At 40.5% G+C, this 26,292-nt stretch overlaps 1 protein-coding gene across 1 annotated transcript; it reads left to right on the top strand.

Moving 5' to 3' along the window:
• Positions 1 to 1,336: 1,336 nt before the first annotated feature.
• LOC137288197 (uncharacterized) lies at positions 1,337 to 26,056 on the top strand. Its single transcript, XM_067820637.1, has 6 exons — positions 1,337 to 1,769; positions 14,870 to 14,949; positions 22,077 to 22,133; positions 22,416 to 22,516; positions 23,006 to 23,135; positions 24,064 to 26,056. The coding sequence occupies exons 1-6, from the start codon at positions 1,385 to 1,387 to the stop codon at positions 24,313 to 24,315; spliced, it is 1,005 nt and encodes a 334-aa protein (XP_067676738.1). The 5' UTR covers positions 1,337 to 1,384; the 3' UTR covers positions 24,316 to 26,056.
• Positions 26,057 to 26,292: the final 236 nt, after the last annotated feature.

The raw sequence follows: 26,292 nt of genomic DNA, 5'->3' as shown, positions 1-26,292 counted from the left end.
ACTACACTCAATAAGGACAACCATATGTTGTCATATTTTTGGCTCCACATCTCCAACAGCACGAAAGCGGTCATATGAAAACTGGCTCCAATATTGATAAAGAAAACGTAGATTTTTCTCTCCTAATTTCCTATAAATCGTAAATTTATATGCTTTTGAACTAGTTTCTTTTTCATTTTAGTGCGTTGATGGACTCTCTTTGTTCCGGAATCAATATTTGAATACCCGTAGAAGAACGGAGACCAAGCTGACCTTTTTTCTGAGTTTTCAAGAGTGAAATAGCTCTGTCACAACGAGGCATAAAATTCAGCAATGGCTAGGACGATTCATGCAAGAAAACGTTTTATTTATTTTACGATGGAATGAAAAATGAAAATTCTGGTGGATGGAAGATGGGAAATACAGACAGGATGATGAAATGTAATCAGTGTTACTACTGTTATTGGTTGATGCACTATGTTTTCACTTTTACGACATGTGTCTCATGTCATCAGTAAATTTACGAGTTTATAATTCCACGACTGTCAGACTCAACCAACACACGTTTGTTCACCAGTGTAACATCACTGCCCTGTATTCTGAGTGTCGGCACGGGTCATCAGCGATGGACGATGTCATTTCTTCTGACATGTATCTCATCTATATGTATACTTGATTTCAGAAGTTTAGACTCACTAGTGTAAATGTATACTTACTTCAGGAAACTGTTCTAAACTAGATTTTGCAAAACATTCCATTCTCATTAAAGGTTTACTCATGAACTGATGTAGCGTTGAAAAGATTATTGTCATGAATTCAATAAATGATAAAAATCAATGAAAACTGGCTAATTCTTAACAAAACCTTGCATCAACACCCAGCTGTCCACATGCACGATATTTACACATGATTCTCAGAAATGTGATGCATGATCCTCGTGTGATTGATCTGCATAAAGTTTACAGTTGGTTCCCTCAGGTTCGCAGAGAAATCAATCATGGATGTAACCACATACATATATACATAACATATACTGTTTTAAGTGAGTCTACACTTGTGAAAGCCTACATCTATTCACCAAATAAGCTTCTAAATCAATAGGAAGATAAACACGGGCATATTTTGTAAAACCAAAACCCACGTACGTTATCATCTCACATAATTCAACATATCATGTAAATTTCCACGAAATAAACACGCTGGGGTCACAGTACCACAAACATAATTCTCTCGGTATCAACCGATACTTCAGAAGTTCTAACCTAAATTTCTACAGAAACACGACAATCAATACTCCTGGGAAGGCTTCAGAATGGACCCGTACCACGAGGGAGAAATGACGGACAGGATCACAATCCGATTATATTGGGATAACCGAAAAACAATCAATTACGACGGTCACAAAATGTCAGGGGGAACGTTTGCAAGGTGGGGAAAGTCTGGCACAGTTCAAGAACAGACCGTTTGGCGCGTGAAGTACTGCAAACTCACCGAAAGTGAGACTTGGGAAAGTGAAACGAACCATACCGAGGCTCTCGACGAAAACCGGATCTTGGCCGAACGCTGGGCTACATATAAACCGCGCGAGCTCGAGTCAGACAGTGAGTGTTGTGCGCGGGACAAGCCAAAGACAGTGACCCTAAACTATACCAAGATGGAAGGGCAGCAGAGCAAGAAACAGAACGATGAAGAAATCAGACAGCAAGTGCTTGCTGACGATGCTAAGAAGGATATTTCGGTGTACTTGAGTGTGGCCATTGCAACTGTAGCCGTCACTACGGCGTTTCTTGGTAAGACGATTCTTTACGATTTATGAGTTTTGTAAAGAAATTTCCTCAGCAATTGAACGATTATGTTTTTATTGTCAAAATGCGATTTATATTGAAACTAAAATGTCATGTAAGTGAATATTTAGACCACTGTCAAAAAAATAAAAAATAAATAAACAAAAAAACAAAACAAAACAAAAAACAAAAAAACCCAAAACAAACAAACAAAAACATAAAGTGTTTTACGAATTCTGTATTCTGTATTCATGACGTAAAACAAAACTTTGAAAAAGATTTATCAATATGAAGTACTCTGATGAAGTAGCTGTCTGTGTGAAACGTAAATTCGCGTAACATTTCCCGTTTCTTTGGGCTGCTAAGGATATCAGACCATGTTATTTTTTATGTATGTCGTTTCACACTGATTAAGCTCAAGTTAACGTTACTCCAAAGTTCTAGTGAACATTCAGCGAGGCCTTCTTAAAGAATTTTTGACTGAACACATTTCCTTGTATAAAAATACAAGCAGTGTATGTGCAACATGCTTTCGCATAACATAACCCATATCTGGCGGTGGTTTGGAATTGACTGTTTTCAGCCTTGTTTAATGAAACAAAACCAGTTATGGCTAATAATAAATAAACATTTACAAATTCGCTTTGACGTAGACAGATGCTAGACAAGAGATGGGGCTATTACAACCTGTCACCACGCCCTGCTCCTGTCAGAAACGGGCGTGCTTCACCTAAATATTCCTGTGCCCCCACATAGAGTGGCATTAAGTACTAACCAGTTGCATCTATGACACGAGATATTTTGGTATTTTATGGACTTATTTTTAGCCCTTTATACCTCAATCCGAGCTATTTTTGTACATTTATGACAACTCACATAAGACACTCTTTTCAAATGTCAAAAAAATGTTGACAAGACACAAATATTTGCATATCTGACTGGATTATTTATGTGCCGTTTTCATAATGATTAAACGTACGTCAGCCTCAGAGTTCTAGTGACCATTCAGCGACGTCCCTTTCAAAGCAAGTATTTTTGACCGTACACATTTCGAAATATTACATTACTGTAGGTCCTAGTCTATTACCCTCTTCTTAGTGCATTTTGTCTTGGCGATCTGGTAATAGTACGAATAATCAGATGGATGAAAATGAGAAAAATCATGTCTTCATTTTATCTTAGAGGATAATTTATCTTAGAGAACGTATCTGATTTTGTGAAACTAAATTTGTTTTTAGCCATATATTTTGACTGGTTTGGGAGAATATTGTTAAGTAATCAGCTCGACCCGTCTGTACAGAAGACAGTTTGTGTCAAGCCTTACGAAGTGCTGCGCAAACATGATTTTGGGTTGAAATGTTTCACTCATTGTCAGATCCATGTGGTGGACATCACACACACCGCGACTGCCGGGACACGTGTAGTCACCCCTTTTCAGCCTCCCTTGTCACATGACATTCTGTTGCCCTTGACAACAAACATATTACTTCTGAGCGCCTTTTGTCAAATGTCTATAGCATTATTTATTTATTGCATCTCAACGTCTTTTGTCAAAGGTGTATAGCAGATGACGTTTGCAGACTGTTGTCTCTGATTGTCCGATTTTGGATTGACTTATGTAACAGGCCACGTGCTGATGCCTTTACTCATTGGTAGCTATGGTCATTTAAAGCATTCTGCGAGAGGGGTGTTCTTTCGGAGAAATCGATAATTCTTGTATCGGTTTTCCGTATTTGCTCTGAAAGAGTCGGGGCTGTCCTGTGTATTCCGCTACCTACATCTACTCACACAGTCGAATACAACGAACTATGGGCGTGTGGGGTTCTTTGACATTTTCGGAAGAGTTTGCACTCACACTCAGAAATCATGAGTTTGTCTTCTGCGAATTTTCGTTTTTACTTTGTCATTTTGAAAATTAGTTATGCTAAGTTGTTCGTGCCATACTCTTGCTAACGCCCCTGGGCGTCTTCTTCATGCGTGCGCACATGAAATATGACCTCATGAAAGCCACCGATCTCTATGATTGACGTTTGGTGTCCAACGTGTTGTCATTATCGCACACTGACAATACATCACGTCACCTGGTGGACCTACTTTCTCAAATTAACACCTCGGGCTCGGACAATTAGTCAATCCCTCAGGTTATATGTATTTGAACAAGCGTACATTCACAGTGATCACACTCGATCGGGGCCATGCTATGAGGTACTTGTGCCCTTGTGGTGGAAACAGGTTAGTTGATTGTGAAACGTTAAGTCATCTGAAGGTAGATCTTTTGTTTCCAGCGTACATTGAGTCAAATATGTAAGTCCGACCCTGTCCTGTGCTGAACAACACACATCTAAAAGTTCGTAGAGGTTCCGGAGGCCTGCTGGTCTGCACATAAGTACACTGTGAACGCTATGTCGAAGCGTAGCGCAGAATACCTCCGGAACCAGGATGACATTCATGTTCGGTGCAATCGCGTGCCATGCCTGTATGGCAAGTACGAAAATAGTACATTGCGTAATGCTACAGTTCCGTTGGTACTGTGATAATATGCGGTTTAACGCACTCTCCCCGTTGTCACGTTCCCTACAAATACAATATGGCCGCCATAGTCAGCTGTGTTTGAGCATAACGTGGATAACGTGCTTGTTCCGCGTGACGACAGGTCAAACACTTTTTTTCAGTACACTGCCGGATCTACGGACAGCAAATTCATGACTGTGAAGTCTATTTTTTACCTTCACTAATTGAAAAAATAACTCTTTCAAATAGGCTCATACAATAGTGTTTGAGTGAATATTATTTTACGCTGCTCTATCACTCCTTGTATTCCGGCGTATCAAATTAACATGTAATCCCATTCAGTGTTTCTGAGACACATTGAAAACATGTTGTTTGACTCGCGTTGATATTCCGTTAAGAGAGTCTCTCTCTCTCTCTGTCTCACACACACATACACACACACTCTCTCACTCTCTCTCTCTCTCTCACACACACACACACACACACACACCTCTTGATAGGTAGACAAGAGCCATTCAGCCGAATAAAACCTGTAAATCATTATATCGCTAAAGTTGGTGCATGAGTCGGCTTTTATGCCGCAGTAAGCGAGCCTGAAGAAAGAGCAAAAACACTTTATTACGGTACCTACCCCATGAAGAGTACCTACCCCAAGTTAACGACAAGTAGATTCGCGTATGTGTCTTTGCACTTCCAAACTGCCTGCGGGCGTCACGTGATGTCATGGCGGCCAAATGCTGTTCATCAAGTTTGTCTCGTCATATATTTCCCTCAGTCTACAGTCTAGAATCATCTCGTTGTAGTACAAGCCTCACCTCATTTAGGTCCAGCACAAGACTAACATTCCAGGGGCAGTGGGAATAAAGGCTTTCCAAATATTAATACATTTTCTAGATATATACTGGACAAAAATAGTTGGAGATATATGTATATTTTGAAATAATGAATGATTTTTTATTCACTGATTCACAGATGAATTATTAAATATAGCCGTACCAATATCTATCCCAAACGTATTATTAACAATATATTATTCAGAGTAGGAAGCTACTGTTGACGCGCACAAAAATTCCTCAAAGGGTGTAACATTATTTTATCCTTTAGTTAATTTACAGCACTGTTCTGTATGGTGATATTGATCATTAACATGATAATGATATTTTTCTGTTTCTGTGTCCAGATATCTCAAGTTATTATTTCTGTCCTGTATTATTCACCTCATTGTGTCATTCTATAAATCAGCGTTGTCGTTTATGACCTTGCCATAAAGAATTTGGTGACCTTCATTTGACATTGAGGATATTACGTAGGCGTGATACATATTAATGAAGTCCACTGTTATAACAGCTAAAGGACTTACTTTGTTAAAGATAAAAGATACTTTGTTAAAGGTAAAAGAAACGATTTTTTAAAAAGGAGTACGAGTTTGATTTGATAATGTCTCCATTTCGCTTTGACCTTCGTACCGCTGGTTTTAGTGATATTAGGATGATTTACAAGTCATTGACCCTGTCTGTAAAGTATTTTTGCGAAACATCGTGCGTCTCTAAGTAACCCAGTGACAACTTAACATGTATAAACCTTATTCACTCAGTGATTCGGTTTATTTCTGGGGTACTTTAGCACAGTTTATGACACAATAACACTTATATGTACGAGTTGTCTGGGTGGTTTCTGGCACGTGACGTTTTGAGGGGGGTCATAAGTGACACGTTGATGTAGGGGAACGAGAGGGACTATAGCTTTATGCTGCTACTGACAATATTAACAATATCACAACTCGGGACACAGGTCATGTTTTTTCTTTGTTGGGAATGGAACTCCGACCAAACACCCAGCTTCCCAAACATCCCATGTTTTAAAATGTGTGCATGGGTTTTCATCTGGTTTACACTGCATTGTAGTCATATGCCATACACAACGCCGTACATCGACTTGAATCTTTGTGCTGGCCATGGTTTTATCAAACCCCGATTTTAACGATTAAAGCCACACTGACTACCAGGCACATTCGTATGAGGTGGATACAGTACTTTTCTTACAATTGGGCTTTGTGTATTGAGGGATTCATCATATTGTGCCAATAATTAAAGTGAACATGTTGTAGGATGGTGTCCCTTTTTAAAAATATGGCTTTTTGAATTCATCTGCGATGGAAAGTGACTATTCTCAACATATAACCATAACCCTCCTCGCCAGTCCCCATACACGTGGACTCACTACAAATCAAATTGATATTACCCAAGCGATCTCTTCTCTAAAGTTCACCTGCCTTTAAACACCCACTACTAAAAGTTTCAAAACTGCACTATTTATTTCCAAGCAAACTATACAGAGTCCCATCTTTGTGTGAAAGTCTGACACAAATTTCTCCTCACAACGTCAACAGAACTGATGTCGCGTTAGATGTGACTGGTTTATGACACCCCTGAACGCCGCACATGACGGAGCTGTCACGTGCGTTTTGTCACTACAAGAGCTTCCATTGTTGAAGAATTCAAAGAGCAAGTAATATGAGAAAAGTTTGCAGTGTTAGTCATTAATTTTCAACTAGACGGGTGAGTAGCAGGGATTGAATGTGTGGGATTTAAAACTGTGTCGGTTTACTTGATACGTCTCCCGCCTCGAGGGTTTAAAAGAAGGTTTAAATTCCTTTTCAGTTATAAACTAGAACTCTTGATCTAATAATAACAATCTGAAATGTTCTGAAATCAGGTCTTGAATATCCATGTACGTGCATGGCAGGAACTGAATACATATCACGGACACAACTGCATCTGAACTGACTGTAAAACACTGCTGAGACGTCTTTTTAGTCTGTGCAGGAATAGAAAAAAGTATGGTTGCACAATATATAACCTTTGTTTCTATCCATAAATATAAGCAATATTTAGCTGGGAGTAAACATAAAGCTTATCTTGAAAATTAAAGAGTTCAAGAATAAAATATTGCCCTAACGACGTCATATACTATTAGGTATTATGCTAGTACACATGCCTGCAAGTGCACTTATATTTATGCATCCTCACAATAGCGTAAAACAGCCTTCAGATTTCCTTGACAAATATGTCTATGTTTGGATTTATCGGACTAATGTCTGCTCACCTTACGTAACGGTGAAGAACAAAGACGTCGTTGACGTGGGATCACTATTTACACAATTAGACCTTCGGGCGTTACTGCGTTATGCCCGACATATTCCAATTCGGTGTTAAGCTCACATACGCTTAAGCAGTAGCATTCCAATTTGGGGCTTGTTTGCTTGTTTTTCAATTTGATTGACGTTTATTTGTAGTTTCGTCAAGCTGTGTTGATAAAAGATGGATTATGAAGTAGCTATGTTTTAACGTGGTATAGCCTCAGGCCGCGCTGTAATGACACATTGGTTTGGAACCCTGTCGGCAGAGTCTTCATTTTTTTACGTCACGATTTTAATGTATGTTCTTTCAGTATAAGGTTCTTCTTCTCAAGACTGAAAAAAGAACCCAAACACATCTTTACAATCGCATTTGCAATGCTAAACGATTATACTGTGGCTCATTTCTATTTGTTTCTATTTCTGATCGTATTTCAGAATGAAGATTTTTATGGATATCAACTTCTTTATGAGAGAACACAACGTTTCGGAGTTAATGCTTACTCCTTCATCAGGTGATTGAGAAAGGGATACAGAGGTGTATTTATATGTACAGGTAAAACAATAACAAAGTAACAAGTGGAATGAGTTAACGAAAGCTAGTATAAACAAGCACTGATAGGAAGCCGATAGTTAAGATAACAATGATGGAAGCCAATGGTAATGCATTACAGTTGATTGGATATGTTTGCATAACATGATTGGGGATAAGGATGGAAGCCAATGGTGATACATTACGCATGATAGGATGATGTACATAACACACGATAGGGGGTGAGCATGTTTACATGAGGGTTGGTGATGTACAAACACAAGTATGTACTCGGGTAGATAGGCTATACATGAATTACATAGATAGAATGTACACAGGTAGATGAGATTAATTTATCAATAAGTCCCAGGCACTTGGTAGGTACACTCCTTGGTCGCGGTTGATGGCTGGTTTCTGTCTCCGGATCTCGATGGCCTCTTGCAGTTTCCTTTGGCGCCAGTTGTTGTTGTTGGTAGATAGTATCCTAGTGTCCTCCCATCGAATTGAGTGTTCAGGGTTCTTGAGACCAATCAACACCAGAATGAAGGAACATCAGACCTCAGTCAGGAAACTCGACCAGAAATCGGCCATCTCTGAACACATTCTCAAGAACCCTGAACACTCAATTCGATGGGAGGACACTAGGATACTATCTACCAACAACAACAACTGGCGCCAAAGGAAACTGCAAGAGGCCATCGAGATCCGGAGACAGAAACCAGCCATCAACCGCGACCAAGGAGTGTACCTACCAAGTGCCTGGGACTTATTGATAAATTAATCTCATCTACCTGTGTACATTCTATCTATGTAATTCATGTATAGCCTATCTACCCGAGTACATACTTGTGTTTGTACATCACCAACCCTCATGTAAACATGCTCACCCCCTATCGTGTGTTATGTACATCATCCTATCATGCGTAATGTATCACCATTGGCTTCCATCCTTATCCCCAATCATGTTATGCAAACATATCCAATCAACTGTAATGCATTACCATTGGCTTCCATCATTGTTATCTTAACTATCGGCTTCCTATCAGTGCTTGTTTATACTAGCTTTCGTTAACTCATTCCACTTGTTACTTTGTTATTGTTTTACCTGTACATATAAATACACCTCTGTATCCCTTTCTCAATCACCTGATGAAGGAGTAAGCATTAACTCCGAAACGTTGTGTTCTCTCATAAAGAAGTTGATATCCATAAAAATCTTCATTCTTATGTATTTTCACTTCTAAATGACATTCAAAGACTTGATCGTATTTCGTAAATATTTGACATTCCTAAATGAACAGTGGACATCAGCAAATATAGGCTCCGGAACTCCGGAAAAGTATGACAGTTCTGTAAATGAAGATCATTTGAAGATTTATACCAGTATCTCATAGTGTGTCCCCATTTAGGCTATCAATGAAGGAACTCCCGAGGTGCCCCCGTTATCTGTGTTGGTCATTTCGATATTTTGGGCTCCGTTCCCCGAGATCTTAGCCCTGATTGTCGTAAGTCTATGTCAGAGCATGGGCGTTACGATCGTCTTAACGCAAAGATCGCTTTCAGGCCCTGGGTTGAAAGTAAATATAGTTCGATCTACTTATAGGGTTCTTTGATATGATCTTATCGACGCGACTTCTTACCCTGTAGGTTAACCGATAAGGCCAGTCATCGACGCTGCCATACTGGACATAATGCCCTTTGTTTACGTCACATTATCTGGGTCTGCCGCAGGAATGTTGTACAGTGGGGGTCAGTGATATAGACTGGTATCTGGGTCACACAATCTACTGGTCACTTCGTAATGATCAATCGAAATACTTGATACCTCAAGTCATCATGGGGAGGGTTTGTGGTCGTGTTTCACGACTGAGTTGTAGAGAGGCTGCTGATAGTCTTCGTTATGGATGGGATGTGTGGTGAGGTTGTCGTGAAAGTTTGTCAAGCTAGTCCCCAATGTCATAATATGGTGTATGTGTTGATGAACATGAGATGTGGCTTGTGTGGAGAACGTTACAATGTCACAAAAACATTGTACAAATGCATTGTACAAATACACAGAAACCTATAGGAGAAAAGTGACCGGCACATTGTAAGTTATTACAACGTTAATTGACTGAAAACAATGGCCATAGAAACCCTGCAAAACACAACAAGGATATCAGTACCACATACATCATCAAAAGATGATTTCTTTTTTGGTTTATTTTTAAAAAAAAACCATGAACCATCGTTTATACTTACTTCGCCAAAACTCTGCAAGCTTATGAAATACATCCTGCATATACCTTTTCTTGATTATTTTAATTACGCCATCATGACACATAGAAGTATGTGCCCTTCAGCCGTGCAGGTGATGTAGGAACAGGTGCTTTGCTTTCTGAAGATTTTAACTTTCCGATGATATGTTTATACGAAGTAACCGGGTATATAGCGTTCATTCCGTCTGGTGACAAATGTGTTAGATGGTTTTGTCCTAAGCATACCTCTTAAAGTTTATAAGCTAGGTTCACCAAACTTCACATGTTCATCATTTTGTGGGTTTTTATTGTTTCCATGGAAAAGACTTGGTGCAATATATGCAAATAAAGGTGTACATGGCAATACTATTATCTAAAATCTATATAAAGTTTAGTAGATTCAAGGAGAAAGTTTTGTGAGCTGCTGATCCATGTCACATCAATGACAGTCATTTCCATGTTTCCATGTTTCCATGCTGTGCTCACTTCCATACTTGTACCTGTCCTCGTGACCTAATGTGCTCCTTGACGGGGACAGACACATGATCCTTATAGTGCGTATTTCCTCACACATCCTAGTATTGCGAACTTTACTTCACAGACAGCAAACGCTTAACTCCATTTTGCTCCAAACAGCTGCACCTTGTTCTTTTCTGGTTATGTTGCTTATACGTTCATTCATATTTCTTTCAAGTTGTTTGTCTGTATTTAATAACAGAAAAGTTCATTTTGGAGATTGTTCAGATTTTGCCTATTATAATATTCAGTTAATGACCAGTCCAGTAAAAGCTTTGGGGAATCTCCTCCAAACTACCACATCCAGAATGTGCCCACACCTGTGGCATAAACTGTGTAGTTGTAATGTCACATGACCGCATGTTTTACATACATGTAATAAATCTTTTCCCGAACAATAACCCTCCAAGAAGGGCATTATGTCAAGCAAGGTCAAACAGGACATGTCGCCTTTCTGCTCCCCACACTGATGTCCCCGTTTCTTGCTCCAGGGTTCAGCCATGCTTCAGAGCTTGGGCAAAGACACTGTGGGCGTCTACAACCGCCCAGCGCGTGTACAGTACCTCGCTACTGATGTCTCCAGTGATTAATGGTTCTTGACTACTTGAAAGTATATTCTCCCACTGATATAAGGCCAGTTTAAATAATTCCCTGTTATGGAAATAGAGTCCATAAGTTCAAGGGGATCAGAAACTGCACATCACATAGGTCACGCAAAGCCAAATGTTTCCTGTTGATTTCAATAGTAACGTTATGTAGTCTTAAAATATAACCAGGTCATTAACAGCCAATAAATGTACATGTATGCACAGTACGGCAATTTAGCCACAGAAAGAACACACATTTTGACTGAGTTTCCAATTCTTCTTCCGAGCTCAGGACGTTGAACATACATCATGCATATACCAGTTCCGGACCAAATGTTACCCACTTGAAACTATCTCTGCACACATCCAACATACGTCTTTGTGTTAAAACAGACAGGATTAAATATGGAACAATGTGGTGAGTTTTAATTACAGGGGGGTCTACCCAAATACACTACACAAAATACCCGAGCACGGCTGTCTGCACTGAAGGCTACGAAACGTGTTTGTTAAGCTGCAGAATCTGTTTTGGCATAGTATAACTTTCGACAAGTGCATATATATATTTTTAAAATTGTCAAAACATTAAGTGTTGACCCATAATCTGATATTGCATCACATCACAGCTTTGTTGCATAACAAGAAAATGACATCATCCACTCGAACATAACTGAAAGTGTTTGTTGAAACCTTATTGCTGATAATGTAAGGTTCGAGTGTTTACCACTCATCAGCTGGAGTCGGGTATTCCCGCTTCTCTTCTCTGTTGCTTGTAGGGTATTTTCTAATTTGTCCCCAACAGATGATTTTGTAACAAGGTCTACTATTATTATACTCTGAATACTTCACATCTGAATGTGGTATCATGCCATTATTCATTGCAACCTTGCACATGTTAACGATTGTCATAGTGATATAGTCCTTGCTATAATAGTACTAAGATACTAAAGTCAGTTTCAGAAATGGGTGATCTTGAAACTAGGACCTTAGACAAAGACGTCAGTGTTCAGGGACAGATTATTCAATAAGAAAGCGGGGTGATATTGCTTGAAGCAATACTCCGTCAAGAAGGCCATTCACCTCTGCCTGATGGCCAGAATGAAGTATGGGTCATGCCCTCGACACAGTACCTTAAAGTATCATTCTTTGAAAATGATTTGAAATCTCTGGTTTATCTGTGTTAACCTGTCGTGTGGAAAGTATCAAAGAATGTCCGTATTCATATTCAACTGAACTTCTTAAATTAAATTCATTTCTTGGTACATGGTGATGTAATTTTCAATTGGTACAATATGGTACTGCGCTGTTTCCTCTGTTACAATATGTACTAAAATACATAATTATCTGAACGAAATAATATTAGTGGTCAAAATATTTAATTTTCATCTTTTTGTGGTTTTATTTCACCCAGCCATAAGGCTGTCGGTGTAAAAAATCAAACTTAGCGTGTGTATATGTATATATATAATGTGTGTGTGTGTGTGTGTGTGTGTGTGTGTGTGTGTGTGTGTGTGTGTGTGTGTGTGTGAGTGTGTGTGTGTGTGTGTGTGTGTGTGTGTGTGTGTGTGTGTGTGTGTGTGTGTGTGTGTGTGTGTGTGTGTGTATTGGACAGTCGCAGGGTTATACAGGTTGCTTTCTGGAACGGCAACTAAGAATGACTTGCATATACATTGACCCCATTTTATTTTTATATCGTTAACACCGTGCTTCATAACGACGCTCGCGAACAGGCCACGAAGAGTTTGTAGGCGCACACACTGACGTGTCTTGCTGTAGTCTCTGCACACGATTTAAAACCGCTGTCGTATATCACAGAAATGCCAAAATTAAAACATTTTTTTAATCTCTTCCCACCGAACGCATAATTTAACACAAATATGCAAACCAACGAGTTTCCTTTTAGTATTCCTTCGACCTCCATTTAAAGATTTTTAGGAAAAGAACCTAATCTAAAACAAAAGGAAAGAGTAAGACAGTGTTGCCAATGGCCGACTCTTTGTGTACGAACAGAACACGCATGAACAGCAAGGCTCACACCCCACGTTAAGCCTCCTTTCTCAAAGCACTAAGGTGATGGTAAGCCAGCAAGATAACCATAGTGCAGTGTTAAAGAATAGGAGTCAAGGCTAACCTTAGTAAAGTTTTCTTCGTGAAAGGCGCCCCTGGGCTTTACTTACTCCGGGATACTGTAATAACGTTATAGTGACCTAATTCCAGGGGAGACAACTGTCAGATGAAGACAAATAGTTTGAAAGAAAACGTGTGTTTGAGCGTGCTGAAGGCAAGGAATGTAGCCACAGGCTGCGATAAGAAGATTCCATACTAGCCTCAGTGGTGATGGGGATTGATTATTACTTGAAGTGTGTTTGGTTGACTTTTACCTGGATTTCAATGGCTTGGGGTGGTACAGTATACAGATAATATTGTTTACAAAGGTCATTATTGTTGTCAAACACTTTCTTGACTAAAGGTAATGAAAACAAGGGGTTTCACTCCGATGTTATCACCGATAGATGAGAGAATATTTTTTTTATTTGTCGTTTCTGTTTAGTAAGAGGGACAGGCGTCAGAAGAACTCCTCTCAGTGAATCCCGAGCAGAGTGAGTGAGTGGATGAGTTTAGTTTTTTGCCGCTTTTAGTATTAATCCATTAACTGCGCGGCTCCCCACGGCCCGGACTGGAGCGGTACTCACCGTGCAACAATGTGTTATGCTAATGAGAAAAAAAGAGCAAGTATCGTGGCATGGACCGACATTTGTAATATTGGTTGCTGAGACTGTGCCTACAACTATTCGACATGCTGCACCGTTCCCATCCATCATCTGATTATGCGAGTCGACTGGATACAACGCCATGTCCAGCGGCTCTGTACACGGGGGAGCGGGGAGTGATGGCTGGGTTAGAGGAGAACGTCCCATGAGGTTTATATAAGATATATTGGTTATGGGATTTAGATTAAATTATTATTTTTATATTTTATTGATTCTTGTAATGTTTGGAGGGGGATTCAATTACGGTCTGCAGCCTGGTGGCTGATGTATCTGAGTGTGCAGGCTGCATTTTGTACCGAGGGGATCTCAGGGCGGGTGAGTGGGTTGGTGCATTTTATGCATGGTCTTTTCAGAGATGCGATGTTAATCACATCAGAACATTTAATGAGCTATCAACAGAGACTAGTAGTTTGATACTGGGATGGCAATTTCAGAACTGACATAGTTCCTGCTTCTTTTATTTAGGGAGACTGTCCATTTGTTGTAAAGCGAGGGGGTAGGAGTGAAGGGTCAAAGGCAAAGTAACAGTCGTTTTATATGTTGAGGCATTTAAATCTGCCTTCGTCGGGGTCATGGAATAGCAGTATGGAGATTACTAACCGTCGGTCTGTAGATAGTCGAACCAGCTTCGAGACGAGCTGATAAGACAACGCTACAGAACTGAAGGAAATATTAAACCAAAAGATTTTGAGTAATATTCTTGTATACCGGAGATGTCCCAGCCTGTACGTTTCAGAAATACTCATTTTCAGATATATTCAAATAATTATTGCAAGAGGTGTACACATCCTAACGGCCATCAATTTGGTGTTTCAGGTACTGGGTCTGTGATCGTCCTCCGCACGCTAGTTCGGTACCGGCCGGAGATCGGAGGTTACTGGATGTCATGTATTCCGGTGAGTACCCCGCTATAGCGCACGAACCGAATCATAACGTGAATATGTTCATCTGTCGCCGTTAGTCAGCGGCAAAATACGTTAAAGTGTTGATCTCATGTCAGTATACTAGGAGTGAATAAGTTAGTGAAACGATGCTTCCAGCAGTGTTTATTTAATAAGGAGTTTCGGGAAAAATTTGAGAGCCAAATTTGAGGAATGTCCCAGTCTAAGTAAACTTAGTCTCAGTGTATTTCATTTCACTCCACCACTGAGTCTAACAAAACCTAGTAGGAGGTCGCGTCAGGTAACCTTTGAGCGACTTATAACCGTCCAATCAAACGCGAGACGGTTAAATAGATTTTACCAATCAAACAACGGCTACTATTTAGGGATCGGAGGGACTTTCAAAATATTCAGGTCACCAACACAGTTCTCTCCACAAATAAAAATCTGCATATAACACAGTTATTTCACCAGCTGTATATACGCTTTGGGGTTTCTGTTGACATGGTTACCATTAGCTAATATTTCCGCAAGATGACATCCTTGAATATTGCCAAAAACACTATTTTCAGCAACTGTTTACTCACCGTTGTCATGGTTGTAACGTGCGCCGTGTGCATCACCCGGAAGCGAGCGTACGCTAAATAGCATTCGGAATCGTTCGGATACGAACCTTTTCGAGATAAAAAGTTCAAAAGGTATGTGTGAATGTTCACTTTCGCGATTTGGTAAGCTGTGTTCTGATTGGTCAGTCTCAAAGGTTACCTGACGCGACCTCCTATAAGGTTTCGTTAGACTCGGTGGTGGAGTGTAACGAATGAGTGAGTGAGTGAGTGAGTGAGTTTTAGTTTAACGCCGCACTCAGCAATATTCCAGCTATATGGCGGCGGTCTGTAAATAATCGAGTCTGGACCAGACAATCCAGTGATCAACAACATGAGCATCGATCTGCGTAATTGGGAACCGATGACATGTGTCAACCAAGTCAGCGAGTCTGACCACCCGATCCCGTTAGTCGCCTCTTACGACAAGCTGAGTCGCCTGTTATGGCAAGCATGGGTTGCTGAAGGCCTATTCTACCCCGGGACCTTCACGGGTCGGAGTGTAACGAAAAGTACTGAGGATACGTTTACTTAGACCGAGGAAGGTCCTAGAATGTAACACTTGTTTAACAATGAAGTGCCAGGGGAATTACCGTAGTTATGACTCGATATTCTGAAATCTGATCCGACAGCCATCCAATTCTGGTGCAACCGTGCTGACATACCAAGGATTATGATCTGTGCAATCTTGGATTTGAACCCAAGACATGCTGGTCTCTGCAGTTAGTTTGTTAGCAATAGTCCTCATGGATCACGACATGGGACACAGAAAATGTGCTTCACGCACTGTACCTATATGAGAAATAAGCTCCGCAGTTTGAGGAGCGAACATCTTATCCACAACGCTACCCAGCGCCCCTCACTACACCCGAGTTACAAACACTGGTCACCCTCACTACACCCGAGTTACAAACACTGGTCACCCTCAGTACACCCGAGTTACAAACACTGGTCACCCTCACTACACCCGAGTTACAAACACTGGTCACCCCCTTTACAGCCGAGTTACAAACACTGGTCACCCACACTACAGCCGAGTTTCTAAAACTGCTCACCCACGCTGTGGTGGGGACTTGTACCACTATATAACGTCACGATTTCGGGAGTACTAGACCCACAAAGGCCGATTTGCAAGCCTGCTTAAAATAAAAGTATCCTTGTTCTAGTTTTGTTGATTGCTGTATAGACAGTATTCCCAGCTTGCCCCTGATTATTCATCTTGGCAGTTTTCGGTCCGTCATGCGGTATTTGTGTTCATGTGTTGATCGGCTTTGATGGCAGCAAGGGTGTTGGGACCGCTGTAGTCTATGTGCCGCCCCAGTCATTGAGCAGTAAATATCTATATATAATTGTGATTAAATTCACCGGAATGCCTTCTGTGGGTTGGGCGTATTCAACTACTGTATTGTGTAACGCTCGATGTTCATACATTGGAGTACACTCACTGTACTTATGGAGATGCCTACTTTGCACTGACGAGCAACAAATGCAATGACTTTTCATTGATTGATCTATATTCTGTCTTAGATACAAACAGGAGGGACTCTACCATACAGAAATAATCGGATTCATTTCCAAACATTGTGCAGCGTCAAAAGAAGCATTTACGTAGGCTTTGTCTGTTTACAACAGTTACTGTACGTATGATGTTTACAAAGTACAGATATGTACAGTCATGGTAGTTCAGGAAGTATACGAGTATCATATGAGTATTCAAACACAACAGTTAAAGGTTCGACATACGCTTATTCATGTTGTAACAGTTATTTTGTACTTTGTGAAGACCTTTCACACGGTCTTCAGCTGTATGTTTCATTCAGCCCCGTGCTATTGTGTCATCCCTCCTGTGCCCACCATGTCAAAGAAGACAGGAGGTGTCAGGTTGGAGCACGTTCTGGTCCTGAATCAAGGATCTGTCACCTGGCGGATATCAAACATGGCGGATTGGGAAGTACGGTTAACAGTGTAAAGGTTTAGAAAAGTCAGTTGAAAATATCTTTTTCAGTTTCCTTTATTTTGAGAAACGGTGATAAACAAAAGACAATTGCATTTATGTGTGTCGCACATAGCATTTGGTCTCTTCTTCCTTAGAGATCAAAGGAACCTAGCTACAATGGAGATATCTACGTATGTCATTTACGGAAAATGCCGAGGTGTGACGAGACCTGCTGTCTGTGTGCTTGTCATGTCGGACATCCTGGAAGTGTCACCGCCTCCATGACAGCATGACGAGGGACGGCGTGTACAGCAATGTAAGCAGTGTCCAGCTGATGTCAACCATTGTAGAGAGCACTGTTGAATAACAGAGAATAACCTCAAGCAGGAGGTATCGATATCGTCGCTTTTAATACAGGGCAATATACGTCACCCCACCCACATATCCCCTGTCATGTCACCTGTTGTAGACAACGCAGACCGGTGACCATGGCAACGCAGATATGATTTTATCACTCCGGCCCTACAACAGTCGGACATTAAGCCACAAGTTTCTCCAACTGTCAGGCTACAACTAAACCAAAACACTCGGGTGTTTTTATTCGGATGTGTGTTACATACGTATCTAAAGGAAAGATTCCGTGTATCTCAGAGTTAAAACCGGGGATAAATATGCATGAATAATGACAAAGGACGGTGACTGTCCTTAAACGCTATGGCTCCTTCGCATCATCTATAAATGGACTCATTGTCCGTATTATTTCTATTTCCTTCGTGTTAGAAATTGGGAGCTAGGTCACCTGATATTCTGGTCAGAATTATTATCTTATGGGAATTTGTTTTTGGCTGATCGATTCCTAGTTATAAAAATGTGTTAATTGTCATAAGCGGTATAAACCATGTGACCTGCTCGTTGGTCTGTGCACGTGTATTCATCTAAGAATCAGCAGCATGATGAATATATCCTGTAATACGTCTTTTGATGGGCATGTTACGACTTTAATACCGTCGTTTCATTCCGAGGCTCATGAATGCGCGTTCCTATGACACTGGTCCAAACAGGATCATTAACGCGCATGTTTATTATCTTCTCTAAGATAATGACAGAAAGCTGATTAATAGCGCTGTAATAGTGTCCCTGTTTGAAATCTCCGACATCTTCAGGCAGTGGGCGCCATCCCGCTGCCACAAGTTGGCTTAGGGCTAGGCTTGTCTTGTCTTGTCTCGTACAGCTGCTCGAGTGATACCTCAAGGCTGGAGGATCACTGTAACATGTGACATAAATTGTCAAATTGAAACCCATAGTTGTACATGATACTTGCGTTAAAAGTATGTTCATTTAGGACGTAAAACAATCGTGCAGGAGAGTTAGCTCTAGAATTCAGCGCCAGATGACTCTCTCGAAGACATGGCAAGGGCAGAAGTAACGTTTCGTATCGATTTCACGTATTTTAACCTGTCATATCCATTGGAATGACTTCCATGTTGAATATATTCCCGGTTTGAACTTCGTTATTGTGGACGTTGTTGTGTCGTTTGACCATCTTGGCAAACGCTCATATCATTCTCTAAAGTTGACACTAGTATGAGAGCGGCCATTGCAAGCATCCTGTGACATTTGTACATGAATGTATGTCACAAATGGTTTGCCAATATAGTGATTTCCTTTGAAAACAAGGGAGATGTGTGGTATTGCTTACATATATCTTGTGACTACAGAGAAAACTGCATGATGCTTTTGTATCATTATATATCGTTTTGTCTCCACACCCCCAACAGCTATTGGTGGGAAAGGTCCCGATCAATTAACCTTTATTAAATTGTTTCGTTACAGTTAGGGAAGGGGTAATATAAGGGTCTGTAAAATAAGAATACGATAATATTTAGCACTATCCCGGCACACCAAGACGTTTTTTGTTTGTTTGGGTTTTTTTTTACATCACTTGACAATCCGGCCAACAAGCCATCCTCCCCTCCCCATCCATCGTCTTGAATCTATTCTCCAGTCTCCGGAGCCATCTCTGCTACAAACTCACTGTACTCGGGAAAAACCGGCCGGTTTTCACCACCGGGGTAACCTACGATTCAGATCTGACACTTTATATGTCCGAGTCGTCTGTATGTTAGAGCGGTGTCCTCTGACAGTCAGGTGATATTGCCTGGGGGATAACGTCAGCGCCTGTCACGTGTAACGCCATTATTCACCCTTACATCACATGGTAAACCAAGGTGACACCAAGGAAGAAGACTGGTATATCACATGGACCCTCCACTAGTATACTTATATACACTTATATTGTGGACATTCATTTTTTTAATACATTTCATGCAATAACTTACAGTTACTGTTGATTTCACTATGCATTGTCAATGACAGTGGATTCAAACTGTGGCTTTGGGTAAGACTCGAGTGTGTCAAGTCAGTTGGGTGACGCCAATATCAATGTAGTACAGAAGAGGTTATACTAACACTTCTGTGTTTTTCTGGACCTGGGTCTCTATAAAGCGTCTGTTATAACGAAGAGTGTTTGCATTACTAACGCCGTTTTGATTTACATACCATAAAAATATGACATATAACCATGGGTATATGGTAGCGGTGTTTTATTGTTGTCGTGTCTCCAGCCAGTAGGGGTGTATACACATGATTGTATAGACCAGGCATGTCACATATACGACTGCTAGAAATAATTATATAGACCAGGCATGTCACATATACGACTGCTAGAAATAATTATATAGACCAGGCATGTCACATATACGACTGCTAGAAATACTGGCTGTGTCTAGCTTCCAGACACTCCCCCCCTACAGCTACCCCCCGCCCACCAATGTTGCGTAGTTAAATCTGAATGTTATAGATATGTTTTGTAACTTATGAGTTTGGTATAAGTTCGGAGGATAAATACAAATTACTTTAATTATAAAGTTAGGTTTCTCTTCTTGTCCTGTGAACAACACAGACATGTGTTGTCCTTTAAATATTTTGTATTTTAAATCGATGCACCGAAATAGAATAGGTATGGATGAGCGAATTCTGTTTCACGCCGAGGTGAGCTATATTCATTCATTCATTTTTTCTCTTTCTTTCTTCCTTTCTTTTATGGGTAGATATGCATTTTTGGATGGAATTTCTTGGGCAAAATGTCAGTGTTGGACGTTTGCTATATTGAGGCAAAGGGGGAATCCCATGACACCGAAAACCTGGATTTAATACGCACATGGGTACATCTGTGAAGCTACACAGTCATGTTACTAAAATGCGGCATAACTCAGTTTACTTGAACACGTTTACTGCACAAAATGGAAAACTTGGAAACACACTGGACACGATGTATTAACTACCCAATCTGTATCAAGTCCATCTCCTCTTGTCACGCTGGCGTCTATAGGTACAATACCTCTGTGTGATGTTTTAAATCGCCCGTCGGCGTCGTACATGACAAGGCTGATGCTGTTATTCACATTACACAAGTAGGAATTAGACAGCTGAGAACTGATGGCGGGTCTCATGACTCACTAAAAACACAACGTGACGTTTCTGTGGAGCGTGGCGTTTGTCTTCCTATTGAGTCTGCCATTTAATAGAGCAACGACTTCAACTTCTGGTTGTTAACTTCCATATGTATATGCTATGGATATGTGTATTTCACGTTACCACACGTGTAAGTCGCTGATTCGATAGTTTTCTCTTTCGCAATAACCTGTTATGTAACATTGATTGCATACATGTTCGTAAACATTACTGTTATACCATTGCTATTTAGATCAGGCATATTCTACTGCAGTTTTCTATTCTCTCTGTAGTAGCTTGTTTTGATGAAAAGTATGGATTTTCACATTCTCTTCCTACAGCGGTTACTCTTGTCATATCTTCCTGCGTTACGTTGGAAGATTTGACAAGACAATGAAAGTTTCAAACGACCCTTCATAGACCTACGTTGTTGTACTTTTTTCGTCTCTCATTTACTCTTATGAAACAGGGTTTGTTTTACTTTGAACAGCTATAAACATGTTCAACTGGAGAACAGATTGCAGGTTTACATGTCGGCACTCTTATGTGCGCATTGTTTAACGTTAATAGCTCCACAAACGCGAAGACATATTGAAATTAAGTTATATATAGATGAATACGATGGTTGCTGACCTATCTGCACACATGACACAGACGGCTTTCGGAGATATCCGGTTCAGTCTTATCGTCTGTACTAGCAAACTTCTAACGGGAGGGCGGTGGGGCACCTTAATGGTTAACCCGTTCTCTCCTTCCGCTGGACACCCGGGTTCGATTCCCCACATGGGCACAATGTGTAATGTCCATTTCTGGTGTCCCTTGCCGTGATATTGCTGGAATACTACTAAAAAGTGCGAAACCTACACACTCACTCGCTTTAACAGGCGCCATCGAGCGGTATTCATAGTCTGAAAGACCTAGGTAACTCTTGTTCTAAATACGTCATTATGAAAGTACCTCTCTGCATCGTGTTATCACTGAAAGTAAGGACGTATGCGCAGACAAAACCAGTGACTGCGAAAAGAAGACGATAATAGGTTCATATGCCTACCTCTATTTCCATAAACGTACAACTCATCGTTCCATTTCAGTTCATATTCCCGGGCGTGTCAGGAACGGCAGTTGCGTTCAAGCGCCACAGAACAGCAGTAAGTTTTAATTGCAAGATTGCACAAGTGCTATGCTTAGAATACATTACATCTCCTCGCTCATTAAAGTGAAAACAGTGAAGTATTGAACATCCTTTTGTCCTTAAGATACACACCGACTATCCGTATGGATAGGGTTGTAATTGTTCGAACAGAAGCACGGATTGGCTCTTAATTGGTGGGAATAGTAGTTGGAGGTGACATGGAAGTTAAATTTGCATGTGACACCCTTTTCCAATCAAACTTTAAAGATAATTCCTCAAATACTTGTCGCGTTTTCAGCTCTCCATCCACGTAGGCATCATGGTTATCGCGATGCTGGCGGGCGGCAGTTGCTATGGTTACTCCATTGAAACGGTTTATTTCGATAATGAAAACTGCACGTAAGTATCAGGAAATATTCGGACAGTCACTGAACCTCAGCTATAGAATAACTTGACGTGAATAGACGTTTAGCATACCAGCTGCTAACACAATGTACCAGTAGGTTCAGTTGTAATGGTTGTTGTTTCGGATTCAACACTACTTCCTGGTAAGGTTTTAATAGAAGTTACTGGTACATGTTGATATATGTTGCTGGTGCAACGTTCCCAGCTGAAGCTGCAGGTGTAACTGTAGTCTGTGGTACTGCCTCTGTAGTAGGAGCTGGTCCACTGTGCCAAGTAGTTATATATATTAGTACCTGGTAAGTGTTAATTGCAGGTGTTGTAAAGGGTAAAATTGTAAAAAGAATGGCTGGTTAGAAAATGATATTTTACAATATAGTAAAATGAACAGCATGGTCAAAGACAATATTTGCTAGCATTGTATGCCAAGACGAAGTATAGTTAATATGCATTGTGTGTTTAATGTCATGTTGTTTGTGGTTGCAGCGACATATACCGTATAGGTGCCTGTGACCGCCCTCCACTGCTCTTCATGCACTTGGCATCAGGAGGAGCAGCCACTGCCTTCAGCATCCTTGGTGTCTTCATGTCCCTGTGTGCCTGCGGCAGTGTTAGCGTGAGTCACCTTACATACAGTTTAATTGGGTGTCAGTCACATGTTACATACAGTTTAACAAGGTGTCAGTCCCATGTTACATTCAGTTTATCAAGGTGTCAGTCCCATGTTACATTCAGTTTATCAAGGTGTCAGTCACATGTTACATACAGTTTAACAAGGTGTCAGTCACGTTACATACAGTTTAACAGGGTGTCAGTCACGTTACATACAGTTTATCGGGGTGACAGTCACATGTTACACTTTAACAAGGTGTCAGCGTAAGTCCTATGGTGCATACAGTTCAACAGGGTGTCAGTTACATGTTACAGACAGTTTACCAAGGTGTCAGTCCCATGTTACATTCAGTTTGTCAAGGTGTCAGTCACATGTTACATACAGTTTAACAGGGTGTCAGTCACATGTTGCATAGAGTTTAACAAAGTTTCAGTCACATGTTACATACAGTTTAACAAGGTGTCAGCCACGTTACATACAGTTTAACAGTGTGTCAGTCACATCTTACACTTTAACAAGGTGTCAGCGTAAGTCCTATGGTGCATACAGTTCAACAGGGTGTCAGTTACATGTTACAGACAGTTTAACAAGGTGTCAGTCACATGTTACATACAGTTTAACAATGTGTCTGCGCAAGCCACATGTTGCACACAGTATAGCAAGGTGTAAACGTAAGTCACATGTTACATACAGTTTAACAGGAGTGAAGTATTGCCAGAGATTGAATGTTTTCAGCTGGGTATGTCATGGCCGATATGAACAATGTTATTCAACTGCCTCTGAATTGTAAATTTTCGCTTTTATACCTTGCAATGATCGATTATAAACAGATTTACTAGATTAAACACTTACTGTTCAAATAAACAAGGTGACGCACATGTTTGTTATACAATTCAGCCCACACTGATGTGGATATATCCACGGTTTTCAGAAAACCTACGCCAGAAGAGCCCATGAGAAAGAACTAGAGTCCCAGAAAGAGGCTGAGGCACAGCGACAGAAGGCGATTCAAGCTAAGAAGCAACACTTCACGTATACCCCTGCAATCACAACTGTCTCAGAGAAAACCCCCATCGGAAATGACATCATTATGCCTGCATCCAATGGCGTGAGCGTTGTGCCGGTTACTGCGGACTCAAATGAAACCAAGCAACCAGTATTGGACGATGTCACGAGGCTTTGAACGAAAAGTGTGAAAGTTGATATAACAGATGTGTATACTTAGCTTGACAACATCAAGCAAAACTCCGTTCTTCGTGGGTGTCTCCCGTGAAAACATATTTAGTCCAGATTTGTGATTCTCATTCTTGTGGTAACCGACGTGTTGATTTTATAAAGTGCAAGCGTGGACGTTGGGGGGCGTTTCCGGATTTTCAAACCACAGAATCTTAATTATCTATGTGAAGTTCTCCAATACCTGATTACAACATGCAGCATTGTAACACGGCCCCTTCACCCAGATCTTGATTCAGAAGACAACACAGTTTACCAAACCATTGAACGGTATATAGGATGCTAGGCTAAAGTTAGTGACTATTAGTTCCAAGTGTACGCAAGACTGATTCATAACATTCAAACTTCATTTCATTTCCCCGCTCAAACCAACGATGTCTATCAAAACTTTCCAGCAGTCAGCGGTTGCCATGTTATAACAGAATCATCTACACCAACATGAAATGGGCACCACCAACCAGCGCTGTGCTACAAGTTCAAAAGTTAAATAGACTCATGTACATATATAAACTCAGCTCAACGAAATAATTCCAATTTCCATAACTGATTTTCGAAATTCTATTCGACAGACTTGTTGTATTATCAGTCTGGGTGATGGAAATGTCTTTTTACGGTAGGTGTCCCAAATTACAACATGTGTCACTTCCAGTAGACGAGGAGATCCCTCATTCTGTACATAATTCCTTTACTTGTATTAATTATATTTGTTATTGATAATGCCTTTTATATACCCCGTACATGGCAGGTTTAATTTCTATTCCTCGCTTTAATACGAATTGCCATTATTACATGTCGATCCAACTAAAGCCCAGAACCTAAAACCCGGGATCAGAGCATTAAGAACATGAAATAACAAGATGGGTATTTAGGAAAAATATAGTATACATTATAATTGATTTAACATTGAGACCATGACTGAGATTATATTTGAATGGAAAATGTGCATATATATATATACATGGATAAGAAAATATAGCCAGACGTAAATAAATATATTTTGTTAGATACTGTCATTTTCTCTTCAGTCATTTTTTTTATCATTTATCATAATGCACATATCACTGAAGGCCAGAACAGTCTATTTTGCGTAAGTGGGGCCCCTCTGGCCCGACTCGGATTTCTTTTATACCTTTGGTCTGATTACCTATCGGTTTCAAACTGTTTTGTTTAATCATATCATACCATACCATACACAAGAGTAGTTGTGATAAATGTTCACGTAACAAATCAGGTTCACTACTTCAACCGTCCTTCGATCGACTATTGCCGACGATCTGCCGAATGACCAACCTCGTCATACATTCGGAACGTCTGGAGCTTTTCATGACTCGCTGTTGATCCGTGCACGCATATTCATTTGAACTGAGAGAAGTATTGAACCTTCTTCACAATGAAACTTCCTGGCTTGAAAATGTACAGCATTTACGCAGATTTACGTTTATATTTTCTGCAAATGCATTCTGGAGCATTTACTGAGGACACAAAATTAGATCTCAGACCTTTAGAACACACCACGCTGATCTTTGAGGTTCTCGTTTTACAGCATACGTATACTAGTAATCGAGTTCAGGAATGAATATATTGTTTAAAATGACAGCACGGGTGACAATGCGTTATATCTAGCGATGTTTACTTTCGTATTTGAAATGTTTGAGCATTGTTCAGTTTCGGAAATAAATTTGTAAATAAAATACCGTCGATCGTTATCCTTGCAACAACAGACTGCCTGCTGGCAACTGTAGATCTACTTGCAAATGTTTGCGGATCAGGAATACAAGACCAAGTCACTACTGAAGGTCGCGATGCTGTAAGGACGGGCAAACTGTACCGCTGCGTATCAGAGAGAAAAAGCGGCCAGTCTTCCTGTATGCTGGTCATTTTCACTTTGTTGCGCAGCCCTATTTGCGCTACAGTTTGCCTGTGCTGT

Source organism: Haliotis asinina, chromosome 6, assembly GCF_037392515.1.
Source record: "Haliotis asinina isolate JCU_RB_2024 chromosome 6, JCU_Hal_asi_v2, whole genome shotgun sequence".
Taxonomy (NCBI): Eukaryota; Metazoa; Mollusca; class Gastropoda; order Lepetellida; family Haliotidae; genus Haliotis; species Haliotis asinina.
Note: the sequence above shows the minus strand (reverse complement) of the source record. Positions and strands in the feature narration are given on the sequence as shown.